General features: G+C 40.4%; 1 protein-coding gene across 4 annotated transcripts in view; it reads right to left on the bottom strand.

Annotated features, from left to right (window-relative positions):
• The window catches only part of ipo13b (importin 13b), a 146,847-nt gene extending 128,745 nt beyond the window's left edge, over positions 1 to 18,102 (bottom strand). For 3 of the 4 annotated variants that reach the window (XR_010019923.1, XM_063064376.1, XM_063064377.1), the window contains exon 1: positions 17,454 to 18,102. Coding sequence is in view for 3 of the 4 variants with exons in the window: in XM_063064376.1 (XP_062920446.1) it covers positions 17,454 to 17,516 (63 nt within the window). In the remaining variant the exon portion in view is untranslated. The remainder of the gene's footprint in view (positions 1 to 17,453) is intronic. The other variant, XM_063064375.1, reaches the window with a different exon arrangement.
• Positions 18,103 to 24,809: the final 6,707 nt, after the last annotated feature.

The following is a 24,809-nucleotide window of genomic DNA, read 5'->3' as shown; positions in this document are numbered from 1 at the left end:
ATTACTGTCTGGTATGGGGAAGGCGGGGGGGGGGCTACTGCACAGGACTGAAAGAAGCTGCAGAGGGTCATAAATTTAGCTGGCTCCATCTTGAGTACTAGCCTACAAAGTACCCAGGATATCTTCAAGGAGCACTGTCTCAGAAAGGTAGTGTCCATTATTAAGGACCCCCAGCAACCAGAGCTTGACCTGTTCTCACTGTTACCTTCAAGTAGAAGGTACAGAAGCCTGAAGGCACAGAAATTCAATATTCGTGCCATCAGGTTAGAAGCTACCCAGACAAGAATGAGGTGTTGCTCCTCTACAGCCTCATCATGGCAGTAGAGGAGGCCATGACAGACATGGCAGAATGGGAATGGCAAGTAGAATTGAAGTGGGTAGCTACCCGGAGATCTTGTGTTTAGCAGCGGACAGAGCAAAGATGTTCAACGAGGCAGTTCCCCAATCTGCACTGGGGCTCACCAATGTAGAGGAGGTCGCACTGGGAGCACCAGATACAACAGATGACCCCTACAGACTTTCCATATGAAAACCAATATCATCTTCCTTCCATATTTCATGATCTCCCACTATAGTCCATCTGCCAAGAGGTACGTGCACATTTTTAATCTGTCTCTATTCCTTTTGAAGATTCTCTCACTTCACCATCATCAATAAACCTGAATATTTTACACATTGTATTAATGCATAAATACGTTGTGAATGGATGAGGGTCCAGCATCCCATTAATAACAGCCTGCCAACTTAAAATGTATCTGTGTACTCCCACCGTTTCTTTTCTATGTTACTACCGCATTAACAATGTCAGATTTGTACATTAAATTTTCTGTGGCATCTTTCCAAATTCCTTCTGAAAATTGAAATAAGCTGTGTCCACTGGTATCTCCCTATGCAACCTGCTGGTAACATTCTTGACAAGATTTCAGGATATATTAAACATATTTTTCCATCAGTCTCATATTTTTATGTGCCTTAGTATATCCATGATGATGAATTCTGACATATAACAACAAAAAGAATGGGTAACTGATACAATAACTTTTTTTTTCTATTTTTTGCAAGGTTACATGTTAGAGAGGGTGATAATTCCACTCTTGATGGCAGTTCTGTGCCACTAAGTCAATTCTGAATCTGTTCCACTTAGCATAATAACAGTGCCAAAATGGAGTGTTCTCACAATAAAAAAAGTGAATTATTCTCAAGGAAGACCATTCAACTGCTACTTGCAATAATATTAGAAATAAAGTCACAGCAAAATATGTTCAAGTTGATTCAATTACCACCTACCACAAGCACAATTTTTCAACTACTTTGATTGGACTTGGACGCTTCATTATGTGCTTTGTAATTATGCATTTTTATGAGATTCAGGAGGAATCCCCATACTACCTCCATCCAAATATATACTGTAAGAATGTTTCAATCTCTTAAGAGAAACAGAAATCTTCTCCAAGATAGCAATGGAAGAGTTTGACAGATTGCTTGGGATACTTGTAATTCTGTGAACAATAACATACATGGCTTTTGTTTTGCTAGACTGATGGACATCTTGGGAAAAAAAATCAATAAATGTGAGATATTGGGAAGGAGTTACTGAAATGTGTTGAGCCAAAGGAGAGAAAAATTAAATATGAAGGTAAGCTAGCCAATAACATAAAGAAGATACCAAAAGTTTTTCAGATATATAGAGTAAAAGAAGGGCGAGACTAGATATCAGACCACTGGAAAATGAAGCTGGAGAGGTAGTAATGGGAGACAAAAATATGGCAGGTGAAGTTATGTATTTGTACACAAGTATCTTGTGTCAGTCTTCACTGAAGAAGACACTGAGGACTGTATGCCAGAGATTTGAGTGTATCAGGGGGCAGAAGTGAATGTAGTTACTATTAATAATGAGAAGGTGCTTAAGAAGCTGAAATGTCTTAGTGTAGATAAGTTACCTGGACCAGATGGACTACATCACAGGGTTCTGAAAGAAGTAACTGAAGAGATTGCAGAAGCATTCATAATGATCTTTCAGGAATCACTAGATTCTGGAATGGCTCCAGAGGAATGGAAAATTGTAAATGACACTCCACTTTTTAAGAAGGAAGTGAGGCAGAAGAAAGGAAATTATAGGCCAGTTAGCCTGACTTCAGTGGTTGGGTAGATTGGAGTCGATTGTTAATGATGAGGTTTTAGGGTACTTGGAGGCACATGCTAAAATAGGCCAAAGTCACCAAGGTTTCCTCAAGGCAAAATCTTGTCAGAGGAATCTGTTTGAATACTTTGAGGAAATAACAAGCAAGACAGACAAAGGTGAGTCAGTGAATGTTGTATACTTGGATTTTTAGAAGGCCACACGTGAGCCTATTCAACAAGATAAGAGACTATGGTATTACAGGAAAGATACTTAGCATGGATAGAAGATTGACTGACTGGCAGGCAGGAGGCAAAGAGTGGGAATAAAGAGGGCCTTTTTTGATTGGCCGCCAGTGACTAGTGGTGTTCTGCAGGGGCCGGTGTTTGGATTACTACTTTTCACATTATGTCAATGATTTGGATGACTTTGCTTTGTAGCAAAGTTTACGGATTATATGAAGATAGGTGGAGTGGCAGGTATTGTTGAGGAAGTAGGCAGTCTGTAGACGGACTTAGACAGATTGGGAAAATAAACAAAGAAGTGGCAGATTGAATATGGTGTAGGTAGGTGCATGGTCATGCACTTCAGTAGGAGTAATAAAGGTGTAAACTATTTTCTAAATGGGGAGAAAATTCTAAAATCAGAAGTGCAAAAGGACAGGAGTCCTCGTGCACGATTCACTAAAGGTTAACTTACCACTGACCCAACCTGTAAGGAAGGCAAATATAATGTTAGTATTAATATCAAGGGGATTAGAATATAAAAGCAAGGATGTAATGCTGAGGCTTCATAAGGCATTGGTCAGGCTGCACTTGGAGTATTGTAAGGAGTTATGGGCCCCTTATCTCAGAAACAATGTGCTGGCATTAGAGAAGGTCCAGAGAAGGCTCATGAGAATGATTCCGGGAATAAAAGGGCCATCATAAGAGGAGCATTTCACGGCTCTGGGCCTGAAATTGCTGGAGTTTAGAATGGGCGGGGGGGAGAAAATGGGGGATCCCACTGAAACCTATCGAATACTGAAAGACCAAGATGGAGAGTATGTTTCCTATTATGGGGGAAGCTAGGACCAGAGGGCACAGCCCCAACACACAGGGGCATCCATTTAGACCAGAGATGAGCAAGAATTTCACAGGGTAGTGAATCTGTTGAATTCATTGCCGCAGACACCTGTGTATTTCAAGTCACTGGTATACTTATAGCAGAGGTTGATGGTTTCTTGATTAGTAAGGACCTCAAAGGTTATGAGGAAAAGGCAGGAGAAGAGGGTTATGAGGGATAATATATCAGTCATGATGGAATGGCAAAGCAGACTTGGCAAAGACCCACTGCTACCTCCTCCTTTTCAAATGTCTCAGCACATCAGCATTCTTCACTCTGCATTCACTATTCTCCAAATTCTTCTCCTCAGTAAAGACTAATGATAACTACTCTTTCAGTTCTTCACCCACTAGCCCTGGCTACAAGCAAATTCCCTTCTTTATCCTTGAGCAGATCTACCTTCTCCTTATTTGTCCCCTTTATCTTAACTTGGGTATAAAGTACCTCAGGATTTTGCTTGATCCTGCTCACCAAGGACATTTCATGGCCCCTTATGGCCTTCCCAATTGCCTGTTAGAGCACTTTCCAACTGTCTTTATATTCTGTAAGTTAGTGCAGTCTGATGTTAGTTTCCTAAACCTTATATATGCTTATTTTTCCTTAACTAAACTTAGGACCTCTCAGGTCATCCAAGATTCCCTTACCTTATCATCCTTACCAGAACATGCTAATCCTAGACTATGATCAGCTTGTCTTTAAACAACTCCCACATATCTGATATGGACTTGTCTGGCAGCGGCTGCACCAATCTATGTTGCTTAGTGCATCTTATCCTATTGTAATTTTTCCCTCCCCCTATTTAGTAACTATCCAATTTTATCTTTACTCATGACTACAATATCTTAAAACATAACAACTTGTGGTCACTATTCCCAAAATGTTCACCCACTATCAGATCAGTTACCTGGTCTGGATCAATTCCCAAAACCAGGTCCAGTATGCTTTCTCTTCTAGATGGACTCTACCCATACCGCTTCAAGAAAACCTGTTAGATGCACTGAAGAAATCCTGCCCCAAGTCTCTTGTATTAAGGAAGTTCTAATTAAATAGATATACTTTATTGATCCCGAGGGAAATTGGGTTTCGTTACAGCTGCACCAACCAAGAATAGGGCATAAATATAGCAATACAAAAACCACAAACAATCAAACAACAATATGCAAACTATGCCAGATGGAAATAAGTCCAGGACCAACCTATTGGCTCAGGGTGTCTGAGCCTCCATGGGAGGAGCTGCAAAGTTCGATGGCCACAGGCAGGAACAACCTCCCATGACGCCCAGTGTTGTATCTCGGTGGAATATGGCTGGAGTCCAACAGCAGAAAGTTCAATATCCGGTCTACAAACATGTTCCTTGATCGTAATATGACCAGGATTGCACCATCCATTGTTAACCAGAACAGCAAGCCCCCAACTCCTTTACGCTTACCGCTCTCAGTGCACTTCCGGTCAGCCCGAACGATCTGGAAGCCGTCCATGGAAAAGATTTGATCAGGTATGTCCTCGTGCAGCCACATTTCAGTAAAACACGTAACACTGCACTCCCAAAATGTTCTCTGACTCCTGGCTAGCGCCATCAACTCGTCCATTTTATTACCCACCGAACTCCTCTTCTCCATAAGTCTCTGTTGTCTGGACCCGGTCCTCTTTCCTCGCCTTTGTGATCCCCCTCTGCATCCTCTGTGTGTTTTCCTCCAGATTTCAGCAGGAGTGCCCGCCGCTCTGTTTGCTAAACTGGCCGGCATAAGCGCAATCAGCTGGTCCCTGGAATAAACAATGCGACCATGCTTCTGCCTCGCTAATGAGACATGTCCGAACCATTCCCAGCACTAAAAACCCAAATAAAACTCACTCCACCAGCACGTTAGAGAGGGTGCAGCTTCAACGTGTTACCGTGAAAAAAAAACAAATAACGCAAGTTAAAAAAGTAAGAAGAAAAAGTAAGAAAGCTGGTCGGAACGGCTGTAACAGGCTGCATGCACAACCCTGGGCAACCCTGTTGTTACCTTTCCATAGTCTTTCTACATATCTGTTCCTCTATCCCTCAGTGTTTACTGGGGGTCTCAGTATAATGCCATCACAAATGCGCCTTTTATAAATTTGGAGCTCCACCCAAATTGCTTCTGTGGACGAGCTATCCAACGTGTCCAATCTGACTATGACTGTAACATTCTCCCTCATCAGTAATGCAACACATCCACCTCTTATACCCCTGTCTCTATCACATCTAAAACAACCTAGGAACACTGAACTGCTAGTCCTATCTCATGCAAACAGGTCTCTTTCATGGCAAAATCATAATTCCATGTACTGATTCAAGCTCTATGTATATCCTCCTTACCCATAATACTGTTAGTATTTAAATAAACAGCCCATCTGTCCCACTGTGTTTATTAGCTTACCCCTAGCTATCATTCCTTTCAGTCTTACTATCATTCCATATTTCATGCTCTCAACCCTATGGCTCTCTTGCTGCAGTCCCAATCCCTGAGATGGTAATAGCAAAGTTTGGCACAATTAAAATGGGTCTCACTTGGTTTAGAATTGGATCCTAAATAGAGAAGAGGAGTGGAAATAACAAGGTTCTTCCCATAATCTTCAAATCTTTCCAAAACATGAATTATCACAGAAAGCTAGACAAAAGTTCAGAATCAAAAGTACCATTGTCTACACAGATTCTAATGAAGTATTTGATCAAGTACTTCATAAAAGGTTTACAAAATTGTGACCCATGAAATAAGAAAGTCATTCTCAGCTTTGTGGCCAGCTAAGGAGAGAAGAAAGAGTTAAATGGAAGAACTGAAATCAACAAGAAAGACTTAGACCATGTAAAGTGGGGTCCTGCTGGATATAGACATCTGGTTAGTGTCACTGTGAGAATGTAGGTGCAGTAATTTTCCACCTGAGAAAGCTTTACACCTCCACCCCACTATTTCTGATACTAAGAAACAAAGGATTTTGAGATACTGCATACCAGGGACAGTATCATGTAAATTTAATCTCTCTGATAATTATGAACCAGATGACTAAGTTGATTATTGAAACCAGAAGGAATAGATATATATCAAAACAACAATTACTTGCCTGGAAAAGGAGCTGACTTAAAGCTACATAATCGGCTCTTAAATCTACCCTACATCTGTAAAGTTTACAAAGAAATATAAAAAGATACCTCGTGAGATGACTGATAGCAATAACTTCAAAAATCAACAACTGCTCAAAAAGACCCCCCAAGTCTCTGACTCAGAGGTACTTGCCACATTTTACTTTGGCCAGATTCATCCAGAGTGGGTTTCATCTGAATGCAATTAGAGAGGTTTAGAAAGTGTCGAAACTCACTAAAAGAGTTATGTAATTATAGAGTTCATTAAGTTTACTTTTGGCACTACATAGTGAAACTTCTGAGTTGTTGGAATTCAAAACAATTAATAAAGAAATATAGTTAGCTTGGAGTGGATTGTTATATGCTGCATTTAATTGAGTTTAATTGGCAACAGCTTGGATTAAAAACAGCACAAGGACGGCTGTTGCAAATTGCTGCACTTCAAACTGAAGGACTGAAGGATGGTGTTCCACAAGGATAACAAAGTGTACCATGTTTTAAATATACAAACAATTTGGATAGTGACAAAGAAAGAGGCAAAAGGGCATGTGTGGCATCTCAAAAATGCTGTGAAGAGTAGCTGATGGAGAAGATGCACCAGGAAATTACGGAGGAAGAGACCCTTCATAATGCTGAACAGGGAAAGCAAAATTTGTCCTAAGGAACAGAAATTAAACAAAATCATTCTTGAAAATGTAGAGTGCTGGGTTGAAATGTGAAGACAAAAGAACCCTATTCCTATTTTAGAGAAGTCCTTCCTGGTGAAGCAAGAATCTACATTTCTATAAATTCCAATTTAGCATATTACATCCAGGTCACAATATGGTCATCTCAAGGCTGAAGAAAACAAACATAAATTGGACAAATAGTTTGCAAAATGCTTCCATTTAGTATGCAAGGTTGATTTTTAACCAGTCATTAACTCTCCATCTCACTCGGACTTCTGTCTTTGGCTTCTTGCATATTTTCAGTATCTCTTCTTCCAATATTATTATTCATACTGATTAATCAAAATTGTTGAACTCAAACCTTTACTATTTCTATGAAAACAGGCCATTTCTATGCAAGGTCACTGACTTGAGCAGTTAATTAAAATTTCATCCAAACTGCTGATAATTTCCACTATGTCTGCATCACACAGTCCAACACTACTGTGTGACCAGAATCTTCATGCCCTCTCTAGCTACTGGCGAGTGGCTGATGTTGTGTCTCTGTTTAACATGCGAACAAAGACAAATCCTGACAACTATGGACCGGTGAGTCCCATTGCTGGGGAAAATTCTTAGGGATAGTATATCAGCATTTGGAAACCCATGGCCCAATTAGAGAGACCCAGCATGGCTTTGTGCAGGGCAGGTCATGTTTTACCAAACTGATTTGAGTTTTTTGACAAGATGGTGAGACAGATTGATGAAGGTAGGGCAGTGGATGTTGTCTACATGGATTTTTAGTAAGGCACTTGACAAAGTCCCTCATGGGAGGCTAATCCAGAAGATTAAGTTCATGGGATCTGTGACAAATTGGCTACCTGGATTCAGAACTGGCTTGTGCATTGAAAACGGTGGGTAGGAGCTGAAGGTCTATAATTAATGATGTTCCGCAGGGATCTGTGCTGGGACCTCTACGTTTGTGATGTATATCAGTGTCCTGGATGAAAATGTAGATGGGTGGATTAGTAAACTTGCGCATGATACCAAGACTGGTGGAGTTGTAGAGAGTGTACAAGACTGGCAAAGAGTACAACACAATATAGATCAGTTGCAGATATGGGCAGAGAAACGGCAAATGCCGTTTCACCCAGATAAATATGAGGTGTTGCACCTTGGTAGGACAAAAGTAAGGAGACAGTACGCAGTTAAGGGCAAGGTCCTTGAAAGTGGCTACACAGGTCAGTAAGGTGATTAGGAAGGCTTATGGAACGCTTGATTTTTTTTTTGAGTCAAGACATTGAGTTGAAAAGCAAAGAAGTTATGTTGCAACTTTATAAAACTCTGGTTAGACCATATCTGGAATATTGCCTAGAGTCCTAATCATCCCCATAATAGGAAGGATGTTGAGGTTTTGGAGAAGGTGCAGAAGAGGTTTACCAAGATGCTGCCTGGTTTAGAGGACATGTGCTACCATGAGAGGCTGGTTACACTTGAGTAGTTTTCTCCAATGCGCCAGAGGCCGAGGGAGACGTGATAGAGGTCTATAAGGACAGGCTGGTGAATATACAGGATAACTTGCTGCAAAATAGAAATATAGCAAAATCGACAACAGATACTGATCTAAATGTACTGTACTTAAATGCACATAGCATTAGAAATAAACTGGATGACCTTGCTGCACAACTACAGGTTAAAAGATATGACATTGTGGCCATCACCGAGTCATGGCTAAATGATGGATGTGATTGGGAGCCGAATATCCAAGGATACACAGTGTATAGGAAAGATAGAAAGGTAGGTAAAGGGGGTGGCGTGGCCCTGATGGTAAGTAACGATATCACATCAATAGAAAGAAAGGACATAGGATCAGAAGAGGTAGAATCCTTATGGGTAGAATTAAGAAATGGCAAGGGTAAAAAGACACTAATAGCGGTTATATACAGGCCTCCAAACAGCAGCCGGGATGTGGACTACAAGTTGCAGCTGGAAATAGAAAAAGCGTGTCAGGAGGAAAATGTCAAGATAATTATGGGGGATTTTAATATGAAAGTGGATTGGGAAAGTCAGGAAGGTAATGAATCTCAGGAGAGGGAGTTTGTAGAATGCCTACAGGATGGCTTTTTCGAGCAGCTTGTCCAGAAGCCCACCAGGGGACCGGCTGTTTTGGATTGAGTGCTGTGTAACGAACCTGAGGCGATTAGGGAGCTGGAGGTAAAGGAACCCCTTGGAAGTAGTGATCATAATATGATTGAGTTGTTTCAAATTTGAAAAGGAGAAGCTGGTATCAGGTGTATCAATATTTCAGTGGAACAGGGGAAATTACAGTGGTATGAGAGAGGAACTGGCCCAAGTCGATTGGAAAAGTAAGCTAAATGAAGGGACGGCAGAGCAGAATTGGATGAAATTCCTACAAGAAATAAGGAAAAAGCAGGAAAAATATATTCCAAGAAAAAAGAAAATCATGAATGGAAAAATGGCACAAATGTGGCTAACGAGAGAGGTTAAGGCAAAAATAAAAGCAAAAGAAATGGCGTACAAGGAAGCAAAAATTAGTGGGAAAAATGAAGACTTTTAAAAACTTACAGAAGGAAACTAAGAAAGTCATTAGGAAAGAAAAGATGAATTATGAAAGGAAGTTGGTGATTAACATAAAAAAGGACACTAAGAGTTTTTTTAAAATATATGAAGAGTAAAAGAGTGACAAGGGTAGATACGGGACCGATTGAAAATGATGCTGGAGAAATTATAATGGATAACAAAGAGATGGCAGAGGAACTGAATGAGTATTTTGCCTCAGTCTTCACAGTGGAAGACATGAGCAATATACCTGATAGCCAGAGGTATCAGGGAATAGAATTAGGTACAGTCAAGATTACTAGAGAGAAAGTGCTTGGGAAGCTAAGTGGACTAAGAATAGATAAGTCTCCCGGTCCGGATGAGGTGCGCCCAAGGGTTCCGAAGGAGGTGGCTTTGGAGATTGTGGAAGCATTGGAAATGATCTTCCAGGAATCAATAGATTCTGGCATGGTTCTGGAGGAGTGGAAGGTCGCAAATGTAGTTCCGTTATTTAAGAAAGGAAGGAGGCAGCAAAAAGAAAATTACAGACCTATTAGTCTGACATTGGTAGTTGGAAAGGTTTTGGAATCAATCCTCAAGGACGAGGTTATGAAATACCTCGAGGTGCATGACAAGATAGGCCGAAGCTAGCATGGTTTCATGAAGGGAAGATCCTGCCTCACCAACCTATTGGAATTTTTTGAGGTAACCTCGAATAAGATTGACAAGGGAGAGGCTGTGGATGTTGTGTATTTGGATTTTCAAAAGGCCTTCGATAAGGTGCCGTATATGAGGCTGTTTAATAAGATGAGAGCCCATGGAATTATAGGAAAGATATTGGAATGGGTGGAGCATTTGCTGATAGGCAGAAAGCAAAGGGTGGGAATAAAGGGATCCTATTCTGATTGGTTGCCGGTTACTAGTGGTGTTCCGCAGGGGTCGGTGTTGGGGCCGCTTCTTTTTACGATGTATATCGATGATTTGGATTATGGATTAAATGGTTTTGTGGCTAAGTTTGCGGATGACACCAAGATAGGTGGAGGAGCAGGAAATGTTGCTGAAACGGAAAAGTTGCAGAGAGACTTAGTCAGTTTAGGAGAGTGGGCAAAGAAATGGCAGATGAGATACAACGTTGACAAATGTACGGTTGTACATTTCAGAAGAAGAAATAATCAGGCAGATTATTATTTAGATAGGGAGAAAATTCAAAAATCGGAAGTGCAAAGGGACTTGGGGGTCCTTGTGCAGGATACCCTAAAGGTTAACCACCAAGTTGGATCGGCGGTAAGGAAAGCGAATGCTATGTTGGCATTCATTTCAAGAGGAATAGTGTATAAGAGTAAGGAGGTGTTGATGAGGCTCTATGGGGCATTAGTGAGACCTCATTTGGAATACAGCGTGCAGTTTTGGGCCCCCTATCTTAGAAAGGATGTACTGATGTTGGAGAGAGTTCAGAGAAGATTTATGAGGATGATTCCTGGAATGCAGGGGCTAACATATGAGGAACGTTTGTCAGTTCTTGGATTGTATTCATTAGAGTATAGAAGAATGAGAGGGGATCTCATAGAAACATTTCGAATGTTGAAAGGGTTGGACAGAGTAGATGTGGAAAGGTCGTTTCCCTTGGTGGGTGAGTCCAGGACAAGAGGCCACAGTCTTAGAATTAGAGGGTACCCAGTTAAAACAGAGATGAGGAGAAATTTTTTTAGCCAGAGGGTCGTGGATTTGTGGAATTCGTTGCCACATACAGCTGTGGAGGCCCGATCATTGAGGGTGTTTAAGGAGGAGATTGACAGGTATCTAATTAGTCAGGGTATCAAGGGATATGGGGAAAAAGCCGGAAATTGGAACTAGATGGGTGAATAGTTTAGCTCATGGGGGAGCTGCGGAGCAGACTCAGGCCGAATGGCCTGCTTCTGCTCCTTTGTCTTGTGATCTCGTGATAAGATTATGAGAGGCATAGATAGAGTAAACAGGGTTGAAATATCTATTACCAGATGGCATGCATTGAAGGTGAGAGGGGATAGGTTCAAGGAGGATGAAAAGGGCAAGGTTTTTTTTTTTACTCAGAGTCGTGGGTGCCTGGAACACACTACCTGCTATGGTGGTACAGGCAAATGCATTAGAGGTTTCTAAGAGAAGTTTGGATAGGCACATAGATGCAAGGAGGATGAAAGGATTATGGACATTGTGTAGGTAGGAGGGATTAGTGTTTGGGTGTTTGATTTTCTTTTCAGCTGGTACAGCACAACATTGTGGGCTGAATGGCCTGTTCCTATGCTGTACTGTTCTATGTTCTAACCCCACACCTCTCATTTTGATCTTTTAAACAAACATATCAGCTGCCTCAAAGCCTTCACCATCCCTTTCTGATCAACGTCTATAACTCCTGTCTTTCCTGGTAACCACTTTATCAAAAGATGTTTGTACTCTACACCTGAGATGCTTCTCTGCAAGTTAAACATGTATTACAGTGGATTCTGGTTAACTGGGCCATTGATTAATCAGGGCAGCTGCTTATTTGGGACAACTCTTCAACAACAAAAACAAACCAAGGAAATAGCCAGGATTCCTTTTGCTTATTTGGGGCACAATGTTGCTTAATTGGGGCAGGATGCTGTTGCCGAATATATTTTCTAACTAGCATCAGTCACATGCATGTCATGTGCAGCTCTGTGCAGTGGTCGCAGGCCAGCAGCAATTGTTTTGTTTTGATTTTATAATAGTTTAACCGCTACAGAAGGGATAAGGCAGGGACTGGCAGGCAAAAGGTGGAACCAACTGAGGAGGGGGATGATGGCAGTGATAAAGTTTAAGGGAATGGGGGATTCTCAAGATTCCTGTAAACAATGGATTCAGTACTGACTATGTCTGTGACTGCAGTGTGTTTCAATAATGTCTCACAGCTGCTTTATTTGGAGCAAGATAAGGATTAAAGTTCGCCCAGATCCAAATAAGATGTCTCTGGGCTTTTCACACCTTTTGATTTTGACAAAAAGCAGTACCTGATGGAAATTAGACAGAACATTCCTTTTTATTTAAAGCATAAATTTGACGGATCTTCTTATCTTTGTAATTAAGTTGTGGCTCCAGCAAACCAGGTAGGACATTCTTTTCTTTAACGAAGGTGGCTGGAGTGTCTAGCAAATTGATTGTACTTTTGTCTCAATAGTCCATTGACTTGGCCGGAATAGTTATCAAACTGATTGTTCTCTGTATCAATAATCCATTGACTTGACCGGAATGCTTATCAAACTGATTGTTCTTTTGTATCGGTGGCCTTATAACTTCTGACAATTCTGACATCGGGCAGTGAACTTGCAGAACCGCCGGGGAGATGAGAAAGGGTCTCTCCCTAATGTCAGGTCCAAGTTCACTCGCCGGCTGAGCTCAAAGAAATAAATGGGTGAAAAGATAAGTAACGATCTTTTTGTGCTGTCGTTATTTGATCCAGCAAAGTTACGTTTAGAGCAGGTAGAGCCAGCTGAGGGAATGTGGAGCGGGGGTACAGTTGGGAGATAATAACTGGTGTCTGTAGCTAGAAACAGACAAGAACAAAAGAGAAAAGGGGGAATAGATGGAAAGGATGGAGGTCAAGTACAGAGACAGTAGCTGGAGTAAGGAAAGGGGACCTAGATGAGGAAGGATGATAGGCAGATGGAGTTTGTTGGTGGAGGAGCCAGAAGCACCTCCCATCCAATAGTAGCAGCAAGAAGAGAGCAAGACAGGTCGAACGCTGGCAGATGGCGCTAAACACCTGTTCCTTTTCTGTTCTTGTCCTTGATGATTTTAATCTTGCTCAAGGCTTTAATTTGCATGGAATAATGGAGCTGACCAAGGTTCACCTTCCACTGTCAGGCCATGAAGCAGCACCCACCCCCAACAATGGGAGTTGTGGCACTCTGCAGAATCTAATTCACTGTATCCCCCAGGAGATCGCAGAAGCGTCAGATCATTTGGTTGGCTCAAAAGTACATCCTTAAAAGGGAAATTACAGGCCGCAAACTACAGCAATCGCAGTTCAGAAGAAGTATATCTAGTAATTTTGTGAGCTCTCTGCAAAACTTTGCCGTTGGTCCCTGGTGCCATCTGGCATACGAGAAGAGAGGAAGAAAGCAACACAGAGACTGTGGGCTACCTGTACAGTAATTGGAAAATTCAACATCCACACCATTGCTACACAGTTGGAATATAAAGTGTTATTCTTCTAGCCTGAATTTGACCTCACCCTAACAGGGGAGGAGGCTGAGGATAGGTAAATCAACGTGGACATGGGGAGTTGAAATAGCATTCAACTGGGAGCTTAAGATGGCCATTCTGTACAGAATATAGGTGCTCTGTAAAGCAGTCTAGTTTACAGAAAAATTAGCCTTGAGAGAACTATACTGAGTTTTGAAAAGGGACAAAGTGCTCAAGGAGCAGGAACCATTTATATTACCAGTTAGCTAAGAAATGGAAACTGGATGGTTTGGTATTGAAGAATATGCAGATTGTAGTTCCAATAGTTTAGTCCAGGAAGCAGGACTGAATTAGCTTTGCTATTCAACACAATCACAATGGGCTCAGTATCAGACTAAATGAACCAGGATCCAAAAGTCATAGAATCATATAGTTATTACTGAACGGAAGGATTCTGCCTCCATCAGTTCCACGGTCAGTGTATTCCAGATCACAACTACTCTTTCTCCACATACCCAACCTTCCAATCCTTGAAATAACTGCTACTGGGAAAAGCTTCCTTATATTTACCTTATCTAAATAAAACATGAACTTGAACATGAAAATCTTTTTTAGTTGTATGTCATTTAATCTAGATTGTAAATCCTCATGAAATGCCAATTCCCAAATGCGTTTCACAAATCTGAAAGATTCACTTTTTATCCAAAACCAAGTCATAAATGTATAATCAAATTGGCTGCATTCCCAATAGACTTCCAAAGAACCCAATAGCCTGTTAACATGCACATCTACTCAATATATACACACCACAAAAAATTGCTCTTGTAACACTAGCCTCATTCCCTCCTAAATGCCTTCAGCTACTTACACTCTGGAGCTCCCTTACTAAACACTTCCACAGGTCTATTCTGAAGACTCTCCTTAAACAGAGTTTTATCTGACCAATAATTACTTTGACCAAAAACAAGAAATCTGCTTCTTTCTGCAAATGCCGCCTTACCCACTGAGTATTTACAACTTTTATTGCTACAATTCAGTCTATTCAGACTTTGGATTCAGGTGCAATTCTAAGACAAGCCTACTCAGTTCAACAGTCAGAGCACCAGACAGAAGTAAAGAATGATGATCAAAGGGAAGTTGTAGACACTCGAGAGGGATTTAAAATTCATTATGGCCTCAGTATACTTACCCAATTTTAAAAACAAACCAGAACTAAATTTCCCATTGCTTCACATCCCTGGCCAGGATCACATTTACCCCATTTTCTGCTTTTACAATTTTCTGAGTGGCTCTAAGACCATGCCATCTAAGCTACTAAAATTCCTTTGATTTTGGAGAACATTTTCAGCGATCATAAAATTCAAGTGATTTTATTCTAACTTATAAACTGGAAGTGGATCAATTCACAGAAAGTGCTAGTGAAATTAACAAACCAATCCACATCTTGAAGAACAGCCCACTGTTCAATATATTTAATATGCTTTGATTTATACACAGACATACAAATCAACAATTACTCTGCATTGTCCTCTTACAAAAAAAACGTTGTTTTTCTAAGAAAGGGACAAATATGCATCTTCTCCTCAGGTAAGCCAGGCTAAGTGTTTTTAGCCCCAGTCTGAAACTCAAAAGCATTAGAAAAAATACTAACAATATATAAAGCTTTATCTTTGTAACAAAGTGGAACAAAATTTTTTAGAACTTCTGTTTTACCTAAATGAGTTGCAATAGTTGTTCCAATAATAAACTGAAGTGAGATTGCAATGCCATTAATAGTAGCATCAAAATGCAAGTTAACCATCTCAATACATTTCTCATTCATTTTCTGAGATTCAATACCTGGCTAACCACTTTCAAAATTCTTAACAACAGCAATATATAAATTACAACCTTAAAGTCAGCAATTGATTTAGCACCAGATGAACATTTCAAAATGGAAGTTCTCACTTTTCAGACTCTATGCCACCCATCAACAAGCAATGCAATTATTATGTTTTCCTTAATATATGAATATTTATCATTCCTGAAATACAACTCCAATTGTGCAATCTCCCATATACCAATCCTTCAAAGGCCAAATACTAAATGCTTTCTGAAAATAATATATTTTCTAAGCTATGATGCACAAACTGGTTTCAGAATTTAAAGGTTTTATAAACCTGTATCATAATTTTTACCCCTTCTATTTCAGTCTTCCAAATATAAAAGGGCTTTGTTTTATTAACAGATGATTTTTATCATTTCTCAATGGCATTTTGTTCCTCTGTATGCATGGATTGCAAATCCTCTGTGATACTGCTTCTATCCCTCCACCTTTTAGAAAGTACACCAGTATATCCTGTTTACATCCAAAATGGATGACTTCATTCTTACCACAACTTTGTCCATGCACTTATTAAAGTAGCACAAGTGGATATATGAACAGGATTAAAGAAACCATTAGACTTAAAGATATTATCTAATGGCTCCTTTAATGATGCTTCAATACCAGTTTTGCATGTGACAAATTTGAATGATTGATTTTGTATCTCAAATCAGCAAACAGTGGCATCTTTTACACAAAACCTTACAAAAGTAATGCAGCTTTTTTTAAATTTAATTTCTATTTTTGGACCCTCAGATGTCACTAGCAAAGCTACTAGTCATCATTCATCACAAATGCTCTGTGAGGCCAGTAGCAAGTTGCCTTCTTGAACCCTTGCAGTCTGTCTGACAAAGATGCTCCCACTGTGCTATTGTTAGGACTTGTAAAATAAAAGGAGGAATGGCATCATTTCCAAATTAGGATGGTGTGAAACTTTAAACATGTGTTGGTGTTCCCATGCACCTGTTGCTCTTGATGGTAGAAGAAATTGCAGTAATCTATTGGAGTAATGGCAGTTCATTCTGTTGATCATATACTTTGCAGGCACTGTGCACACGGAGTTAATGCTTAAGGTTATTGTTGGAGTACCAAGTCAAGCAAACTGCTTTGTCCTGGATACTGTAGGGTCAACCTTCTTGGAGCTGATCTCACCTTTGTGCCTTTTAGATGATTAAAAAAAAAGGTTTTGTAGTTTCAGAAAATCAGTCATACACTGCAGTATACCCACATTTTGGTATGCCACATCCTGATACCAACATGACCACCTGCACTCATCACTGAGCTAGAATTGATCCGCAGCTTGATATACTAAAAGTAGAGTGAAGGATACGCCAGGCCATGGGGTTACTTATTGTGGAGGTGCTCATTTCTGCTGCTGACACAGTGCCTCATAAGGGTGCCCACTTTTGAGCTGCCCTTAGCACTATTCCTTGTGTTCTGCAATTCAACCAATTTTCCACAATGATTTTTAAAAACAACTCAAAACTGCAAGTTTCAACTCTTGCTTGCAATCACTTATTAAGTCTTTAGTCTGTAAATCTAGCTAAATAATATCTATAAACATATCTGTCACCACCTCTCCAAAGAATTTTATTTGGTTTGTTAGGCATGACCCACCATTTCTCCGATAAACTGAAAAATGCATGTTAACTTACAAAATACTCACGAAAGTTTACAATCCATTTTCATTACTAATAATGCCAAACATGATTATTATTTATATTATTCATTTAATGACAACCATTGAAAGACTGTATATTTGGCAGCAAATGGTTTAAATATGCCTCTGCTCTTGCGTCTCGGCGAGATCACTGAAATCAAAATAGGATGACGAAAGGTACAGCATTATAAATAAATGAAAATGTTGTGTAACCTTACCTTTTCTACATTTGCAACTGAATAATCCAAATTATCCTCGCTCTCTCCTCTTTCACGATCCATTGTAACCGGTCTATGAAAGAAAAATATCACTATTGTTGCTCGCTCTCTCTCTTTCTTCAGTTTAGAAATAGCCCTGTAGAGATGGAGATGGAGATGGAGGGGTTAGAGAAGGGGAGGGGTTGATGACAGTCAGGATGACCCTGTTCCAGCTCTCGCTTCCCTCCAACTCGGATAACAGCTCAAGCAGCCTCTCCAATCTCCTTTGTGTCCGCCTCCTCGTCCTCACAACCTCGATCACCCGTTCCCACTTTACGCTAAATTGAAAGAGAGCGACTCATCTTTCACCTTTAAAAACCTCACGCACACATTAACGATAATGATGGCGGTGCTCGGGAGACTCGGAGCTGCTCAGACGGCGTCGCTCCCGCTCCAGATTTCTTGCAGACACCGCAGGCCTCCAGTGACAGGTCCGCGAGTCCTTGCCACTTCCAGGAGGCCGTGAAACCGCCGGCTTTAAATGACCTTTTAAACAAATCAATGAATGAAGCTTGTTTACTATATTCTGTAACAAGTTTTTATCACTTCTCATAACACAGCTATCAGTCGACCTTATGAAACAGTGCAACGATATCAGATTTCAGTGTTACTTTTTGGGCGTTGCCACAGAAAGCGATTGGCCACCTAAGTGACGTAATCCTTCACTGGGCCTCCCAGCATTTTGGGTAATGTAGTTCAAAATTTGCCTCCTGGCGTGCTCAATGACGTTGTCTATTGGCCTCCCAGTATGCTAGATGGAGTGCTGTAGTCAGCTCGCATCCCAGATGAGGGAATCAGCTGGAGTCCCAGTATTCTGGATAATGTGGTCTGTTAGCCTCATATGTTGTTTGATGTCGTCTCCTGGCCTCTCCAAGGAGGGATTGAACCTCTGGTGAAGGAGCTTGTTGTGTCTGTCCTGGGGCAGTTCACTCACCTTTGGGCCCCACTCAGCTCTCCACTGTGGCTCCAAGTAGCTTTTTGCGTATGACAGTGGCCCTATCCCAGTACACCGCTTCAAAAGGCACGCTAAACTCCAGTAAGATAGGGACATGCCAGTCCCAACATGTGGTTAGTTCCGGTTGATAGGCGGATGAGATAAACGGTGAAAGCTAATGGCCAGGAAGATAGTTCTGCAGCACTTTGTGGAGAGTGAAGAGCTTGGCAAAGCACAGAAGAAGCCACTACATCCAAGGAAGACCCCAGTTGTGACATCTGCTGGACCCAGACTTCTGAGGTCAAGAGTGCGCTGTCCCACTGCAACAGCTTTTCCACTTTAAAAACTCTCCCACACAGGTTTCACTGTCATCATTAGATAGAACTCACAACCAGCTTTGTCTCCTCCCTTTGTTCTGCATGGCCTCCCTCTATGCTCATAGAGCCATACAGCACAGAAATGTGCCTTCAGCCCACCAAACCCAGGCCATCCTTTTTACCCATCTACACTAACCCCACTTGCCGCATTAGGAATATACCTTTCCCATCCTGGCCAGGTTAAGAATATGTCTAAATGCCTATTAAATGTAGTAATTGCACAGATGCTACCACCTCCTCCGGCAGTATGTTCCAAATGTCAACATCTGTGTAAAAAAAAACTCCTCAGAATCCCTTTAAACCTCCACCTCTCATTTTAAATTAATAAATATATTTTGATACTCCTACTATGGAGATAAAGCATGCCTCTCCATGGTATATACTTCCATTCGATTTCTCCTTGATCTCCTTTGTTCCAGAGAAAATAACACCCCCTCCCAATCCAATCTCTTCCCATAACAAAACTCCTTTAATCCAGAGCAACACACATAAAATGCTGGAGGAAATCAACAGGTCAGGCAGCATCTGTGAAAATGAATAAACAGTTGACATTTAAAACCAGTTACCCACATTAGGACTAATCCAGATGACAATTTGGTGAATCTCCTCTGCACTCTCACTGGTGCATTCACATCCTTCCCATAGTATGGCATCCAAAACTGCACACAAACTAGAAGATGTGGTCTACTGGTCCAATATTTTGGATGATGTTTGCTCTCTAGTTTTCTGGGTGAATAATTTATTATTAGTAATAAAGTCAATTTGATTTCTAGTGTTATTACCTGGACTCTTCCAGGTCCACAAGCATCTTGGATGGTTTTTAAAATAGGTATTCATAATGACCTGATTATTCATCTTGCACCGTTCTACCCATTTCTCACCTCTTTCATTTCTTTCCCTAGTCCAAATTTTCTATGGTATTTCCATCAGCATTGTCCTATTTTAGCATTTAGATCTCCATGACGATAACAATATCTTGAGATTCTTTGCTTGTTCAAGCTCTTCATAGAATTTATCTATATCCTCATTTGTTCCATCTGTTGTTGGTGCAGATACCTGTATAATTGCTAAATCAAATGGTTGTCCTCTGAATCTGACAAGGAGCACTCGTTCTGATATTGCCCAAAGTCCTAAATCACTTTTTGCCATGTTTTCATCCATAAGAATTCCTACTCCATTAGTATGGGATGTTCCACAAGAATAAATTAGTGTTTTATTTCTATTCTGAAATGTTCCGGCACCTATCCAACAAACTTCGCAAATTCCCATGATGTTAATCCTTAGTCTTTCCATTTCATTTATCACATTGTCCAATCTTCCTGCTTGATATAGAGTTCTTACATTCCAAGTGGCAGTAATTTTCTTTTGTGTTACTTGAATTTTATGAGCAATAGCTTGATGACAGTCGGGGATCCCCTGCTGACCAGAATCAGCCCTACCAAACGATGCATCTTCAGAACTGTCTTGAAGATCCTCTTGACGCTGTTGTTGTGTGATACATTTTGTGAGTTTGTCCATGGTTTTCTTAGCAAATAGATTCTAGGAAACCTAGTACCTAGCAATGGTGGTTTGCTATTGCCTTCCACTGGGCAAACTAAAGAAATCGTCATTTCTCTTCCCAAATGTTCATCCGCCTATACTGTAGCCATTGACATTTGAGGTCCTAGCTCATCCACCTTCTCCATCATAAGTTCAGTTACTGAACCTGCAGGATCTGCCGTTGGCCTTTGCTCGTATCCTGAGCAGGAACCCTTGCAGGTGCTACCGTTCCAGGTCAGAGCGACCCTGGCAGCAATGAATGACTAAGGGGTAACTCCACTTTCCCTAAAGCTCTGAAAGTCCCCAATCAGAGCCTCATCACCGGTTGCAGTTTAGAGTCATACCCAGGACAATAGCAATTGAAGTAAGGAATAGATTTCAAAGTCAAGAAATAGAATCTATTGAAGATGATAGCAATCATGTAGAAATGAAGTTTAACTCTCTAAAGGATGCCTTGGGAGAATCAGCAAAGTCAGTGATTACTAAAAAAGAAAAAAGCACAAGGAATAAATGGATGACAGATGAAATCAAAAATCTAATGGAAGAAGGGAGACAGAAAAAAGCAAATCGTATAGTCCTTAGATAAAAAAGTTAAAAGCTTATGTCAAAAAGCTAAAGAAGAATGGTTAAACCAGGAATGTGAGCAAATAGAAAGAATCCCTTTTACTGATTCAAAAAGGTTACATCAACAAATCAAGAATATCACTGGTAAAAAAGCTCCTCTGTCCTTCAGGTGGATGTTTGAAAGCAAAGGACGCTACCATTATCATAGAAAAAGATGAGATTATGAACAGATGGACTGAGTATATTCAGGAATTGTTTGAAGACGATTGAGGCAAAAAACCAGAAATTAAGAAAAACACTGAAGGTCCAAGTATTTTAAAATCTGAAGTTCGTAATGCAATAAATAAGGTGAAGAAAGGAAAGGCAGCAGGTCCCGATGAATTAATAATAGAACAAATTATCGCCCTTGGAGATTATGGAATTGAAAAACTTACTGATTTAATCAATGACATTTATGAGACTGGAATAATACCAGAAGAGATGAAAAAATCAGTATTTATCACTCTTCCTAAGAAAGCTGGAGCAATAGAATGTGAATTACATAGGACCATAAGTTTAATGAGTCATATCACCAAGATACTTCTAAGAGTTTTGATGACAAGAGCTAAAAGTAAGATACAAGCTGAAATAGGTAAAGAACAATGTGGTTTTGTGAAAGACAAAGGTACAAGAAATACAATATTGATGTTAAGGATACTATCAGAATGAGCTATTCAAGTGCAAAAAGATTTGTTTGTTTGTTTTATTGACTACACAAAAGCGTTTGATAAAGTTGTCACGAACTCTGTTGATGGGAATAAAGAACCAGCAGAGATGGAAAACACTTTGGAGTCCAGTATTGCTATAAACTAATAATATTTATTAGTAACTACACAATACGGCAATATAAATGTAGATAAATCAAACAGGTTAGCCATGATTTTATATATATAAATAAGTATATCAGTAAGTGTGGAAATATATGTATGAAAAACCCAGCTTCTTTAATTCTAGGGGTAAAAAGATACATTCTTACGATGATGAGTAAAGTTCAGTTAAGTTAAGTTCGTGGTATTGAGTTGAGTAGTGATGGAGAGAGAGAGGGAGAGATTTGAGTCTTCAGGTGAGCTGACGCCGTCGATCTTCTTGTTGTCCTTCGAAATCCTTTAAAAGTCAACAACTGTGACTTTAACAAAGGGGACTGGTCTTCTGTGGTGGAGCTATCCCCCAGGCGAGGGTGGACACACGGATAACTCCCCACCGGTCCACCCTTTTTCCTTCCTTCCACTGCAAGAGCGATGGAGCGATCCGCCTGATCGATCCTCCAAAACCCACATATTCTGTAGGCACAACAATGCTCATTCAGTGTCCAAGCATGTGTCTGAGGTCTGTATCATCTGACCTCCTATTTTATCTTCTCGTGCTGAGCATCAACTGTCATTCAAATAATCCCTCCTTCCTCTCTCTGTGAAGAAATGTAAGCAGGCAAAAATCCTTGAAGAAAGTGTCAACAACCTGCTGAAAATCATAACATCGAGTGTCCATTAAATAACACCGCCTTCAGTCACCATAGCAACTTATGAGCTGCTCGGTGCTGTCTCCAACTCCAGCAGAAATCCAACAGTTAACCAGTTCTTTCTCGTTCCTTAAAGTGACAGTTCCACAGTTAGTCTTCGTCTCTCTCTCTCTCTCTCTTTTCAAAACAAGATATTGGTGGTAAATAACTCTCTCTCTCTCTTTTCAAAACAACAGTTCATCGGGGTAATTCAGGATCCCCTCACAAAGTGAAGCACAATAAGTTATTTTAAATATTACAGGAAACCCTAGATCTAGATTCAGAAGACCTCCACCTAATCAGAAATCTGTACTAGGAACAAACTCACACTGTAAGAATAGATGGAGAAGTGAGTCAGTTTACGAAAATCAAGAGAGGCGTTAGACAAGGGTGTGTTTTCTCCTCTGATTTATTTAATGCGTACAGTGAAACAATATTACAGAAAATAAGAGACATCTTGGGAATCAAAGTTGGCAGTGAAAACATCAATAATTTCAGATATGCAGATGACACTATGTTAATTGCAAGTATGGAGGAAGAACTACAAAACTTAATTGATATAGTTGTTGAAGAAAGTGCAAAATTGGGTCTAACAGAATGTATGGTGATATCCAAAAAGAAGGAGAATCCTATCTGCAGGCTGAGAATAAACGGGGAAGACATAAAACAAGTACAGAACTTTTGCTACTTAGGAAGCTGGATGACATCAGATGGCGGCTGCGACATGGACATTAAAAGAAGAATAGGGATGGCAAAAGACACCTTTACGAGAATGAAGAGTATACTGACCAATACCAAACCAGGCATGACAACCCACCTCAGAGTACTGAAATGTTGTGTTTATCCAGTTATGTTATATGGCTCAGAATGTTGGACAATATCTAATAATATGAGGAAACGAATTGAAGCAGCAGAGATATGGTTTTTGAGGAGAATGCAAAGAATATCATGGACGAAACGAATATCTAACAAGGATATCATGAACAGAGCAAACACAGAAAGAGAAATAATGTATGAGATCATGAAAAGGCAACGTAACTTCATTGTACGTGATTAGAAAAGGGGAGTTGGACTGCACAGTAATTATGGGAAAGATTGAAGGGAAGAAAGCAAGAGGAAGACAAGGACAAATGATGATGGAGACAGCAGCCAAAGAACTGGAAATGAATACCAATGAATTGATCCACTTGACCCGAAACAAGAGTGTGTGGGCCATGGCAGTCAAAGCTCAAACTGAGCATTGCACCTGATGATGATGATAATTTATTATACACTAAGCAGATGACAGTTAAATATTTTGTATAGCATGTGCCCTTTACATGTTTTCCTTTTGGATATTACCTGTAGCAAGTCATTCAATGCTTCACGAATTCAGTCATTCTGATTTAAATCCATATCTGTATACAATTGAAAGAAACCATGTATGGAAACATTTATTGTTCAGCATGAAGTTCAGAACCTCGAAGAATTGAATTGAATTGAATTGACTTTATTCCTTACATCCTTCACATGCATGAGGAGTAAAAATCTTTACGTTACATCTCTGCCTAAATGTGCAATCATAGTAATTATAATAATTTATAATAAATAGAACAGTCAATGTAACATAGAAATACACTCAAATCGGTGTGAGTTAATCAGCCTGATGGCCTGGTGGACGAAGCTGTCTTGGAGCCTGTTGGTCCTGACTTTTATGCTGCAGTACCGTTTCCCAGATGGTAGCAGCTGGAATAAATTGTGGTTGGGGTGACTCGGTTCCGCAATGATCCTACACACCTGCCTTTGTAAATGTCCTGAATCATGGGAAGTTCATAACTACAAATGCGCTGGGCTGTCCGCACCACTCTCTGCAAAATCCTGCAATTAAGGGAGGTACAGTTCCCATACCCGGCAGTGATACAGCCTGTCAGGATGCTCTCAATTGTGCCGCTGTAGAAAGTTCTTAGGATTTGAGTGCCCATACCAAACTTCCTCAACTGTCTGAGGTGAAAGAGGCACTGTTGTGCCTTTTTCACCACACAGCTGGTGTGCATAGACTACATGAGGTCCTCAATGATGTGGATGCCAAGGAACTTAAAGCTGTTTACCCTCTCAACCCCGGATCCATTGATGTCAGTAGGGGTTAGCCCACCTTCATTCCTCCCATAATTCACAACCAGCTTCTTTGTTTTTGCGACATTGAGGGAGAGGTTGTTTTCTTGACACCACTGTGTCAGAGAGATGACTTCTTCCCTGTAGGCCACCTTGTTATTGTTTGAGATTAGGCCAATCAATGTAGTGTCGTCCGCAAATTTATTTAGCAGATTAGAGCTGTGGGTGGCGACACAGTCATGGGTATACAGGGAGTAAAGGAGAGGACTTAGTACACA

Source organism: Mobula hypostoma, chromosome 12, assembly GCF_963921235.1.
Source record: "Mobula hypostoma chromosome 12, sMobHyp1.1, whole genome shotgun sequence".
Taxonomy (NCBI): domain Eukaryota; kingdom Metazoa; phylum Chordata; class Chondrichthyes; order Myliobatiformes; family Myliobatidae; genus Mobula; species Mobula hypostoma.
This window is presented reverse-complemented; position numbering and strand designations above follow the sequence as displayed.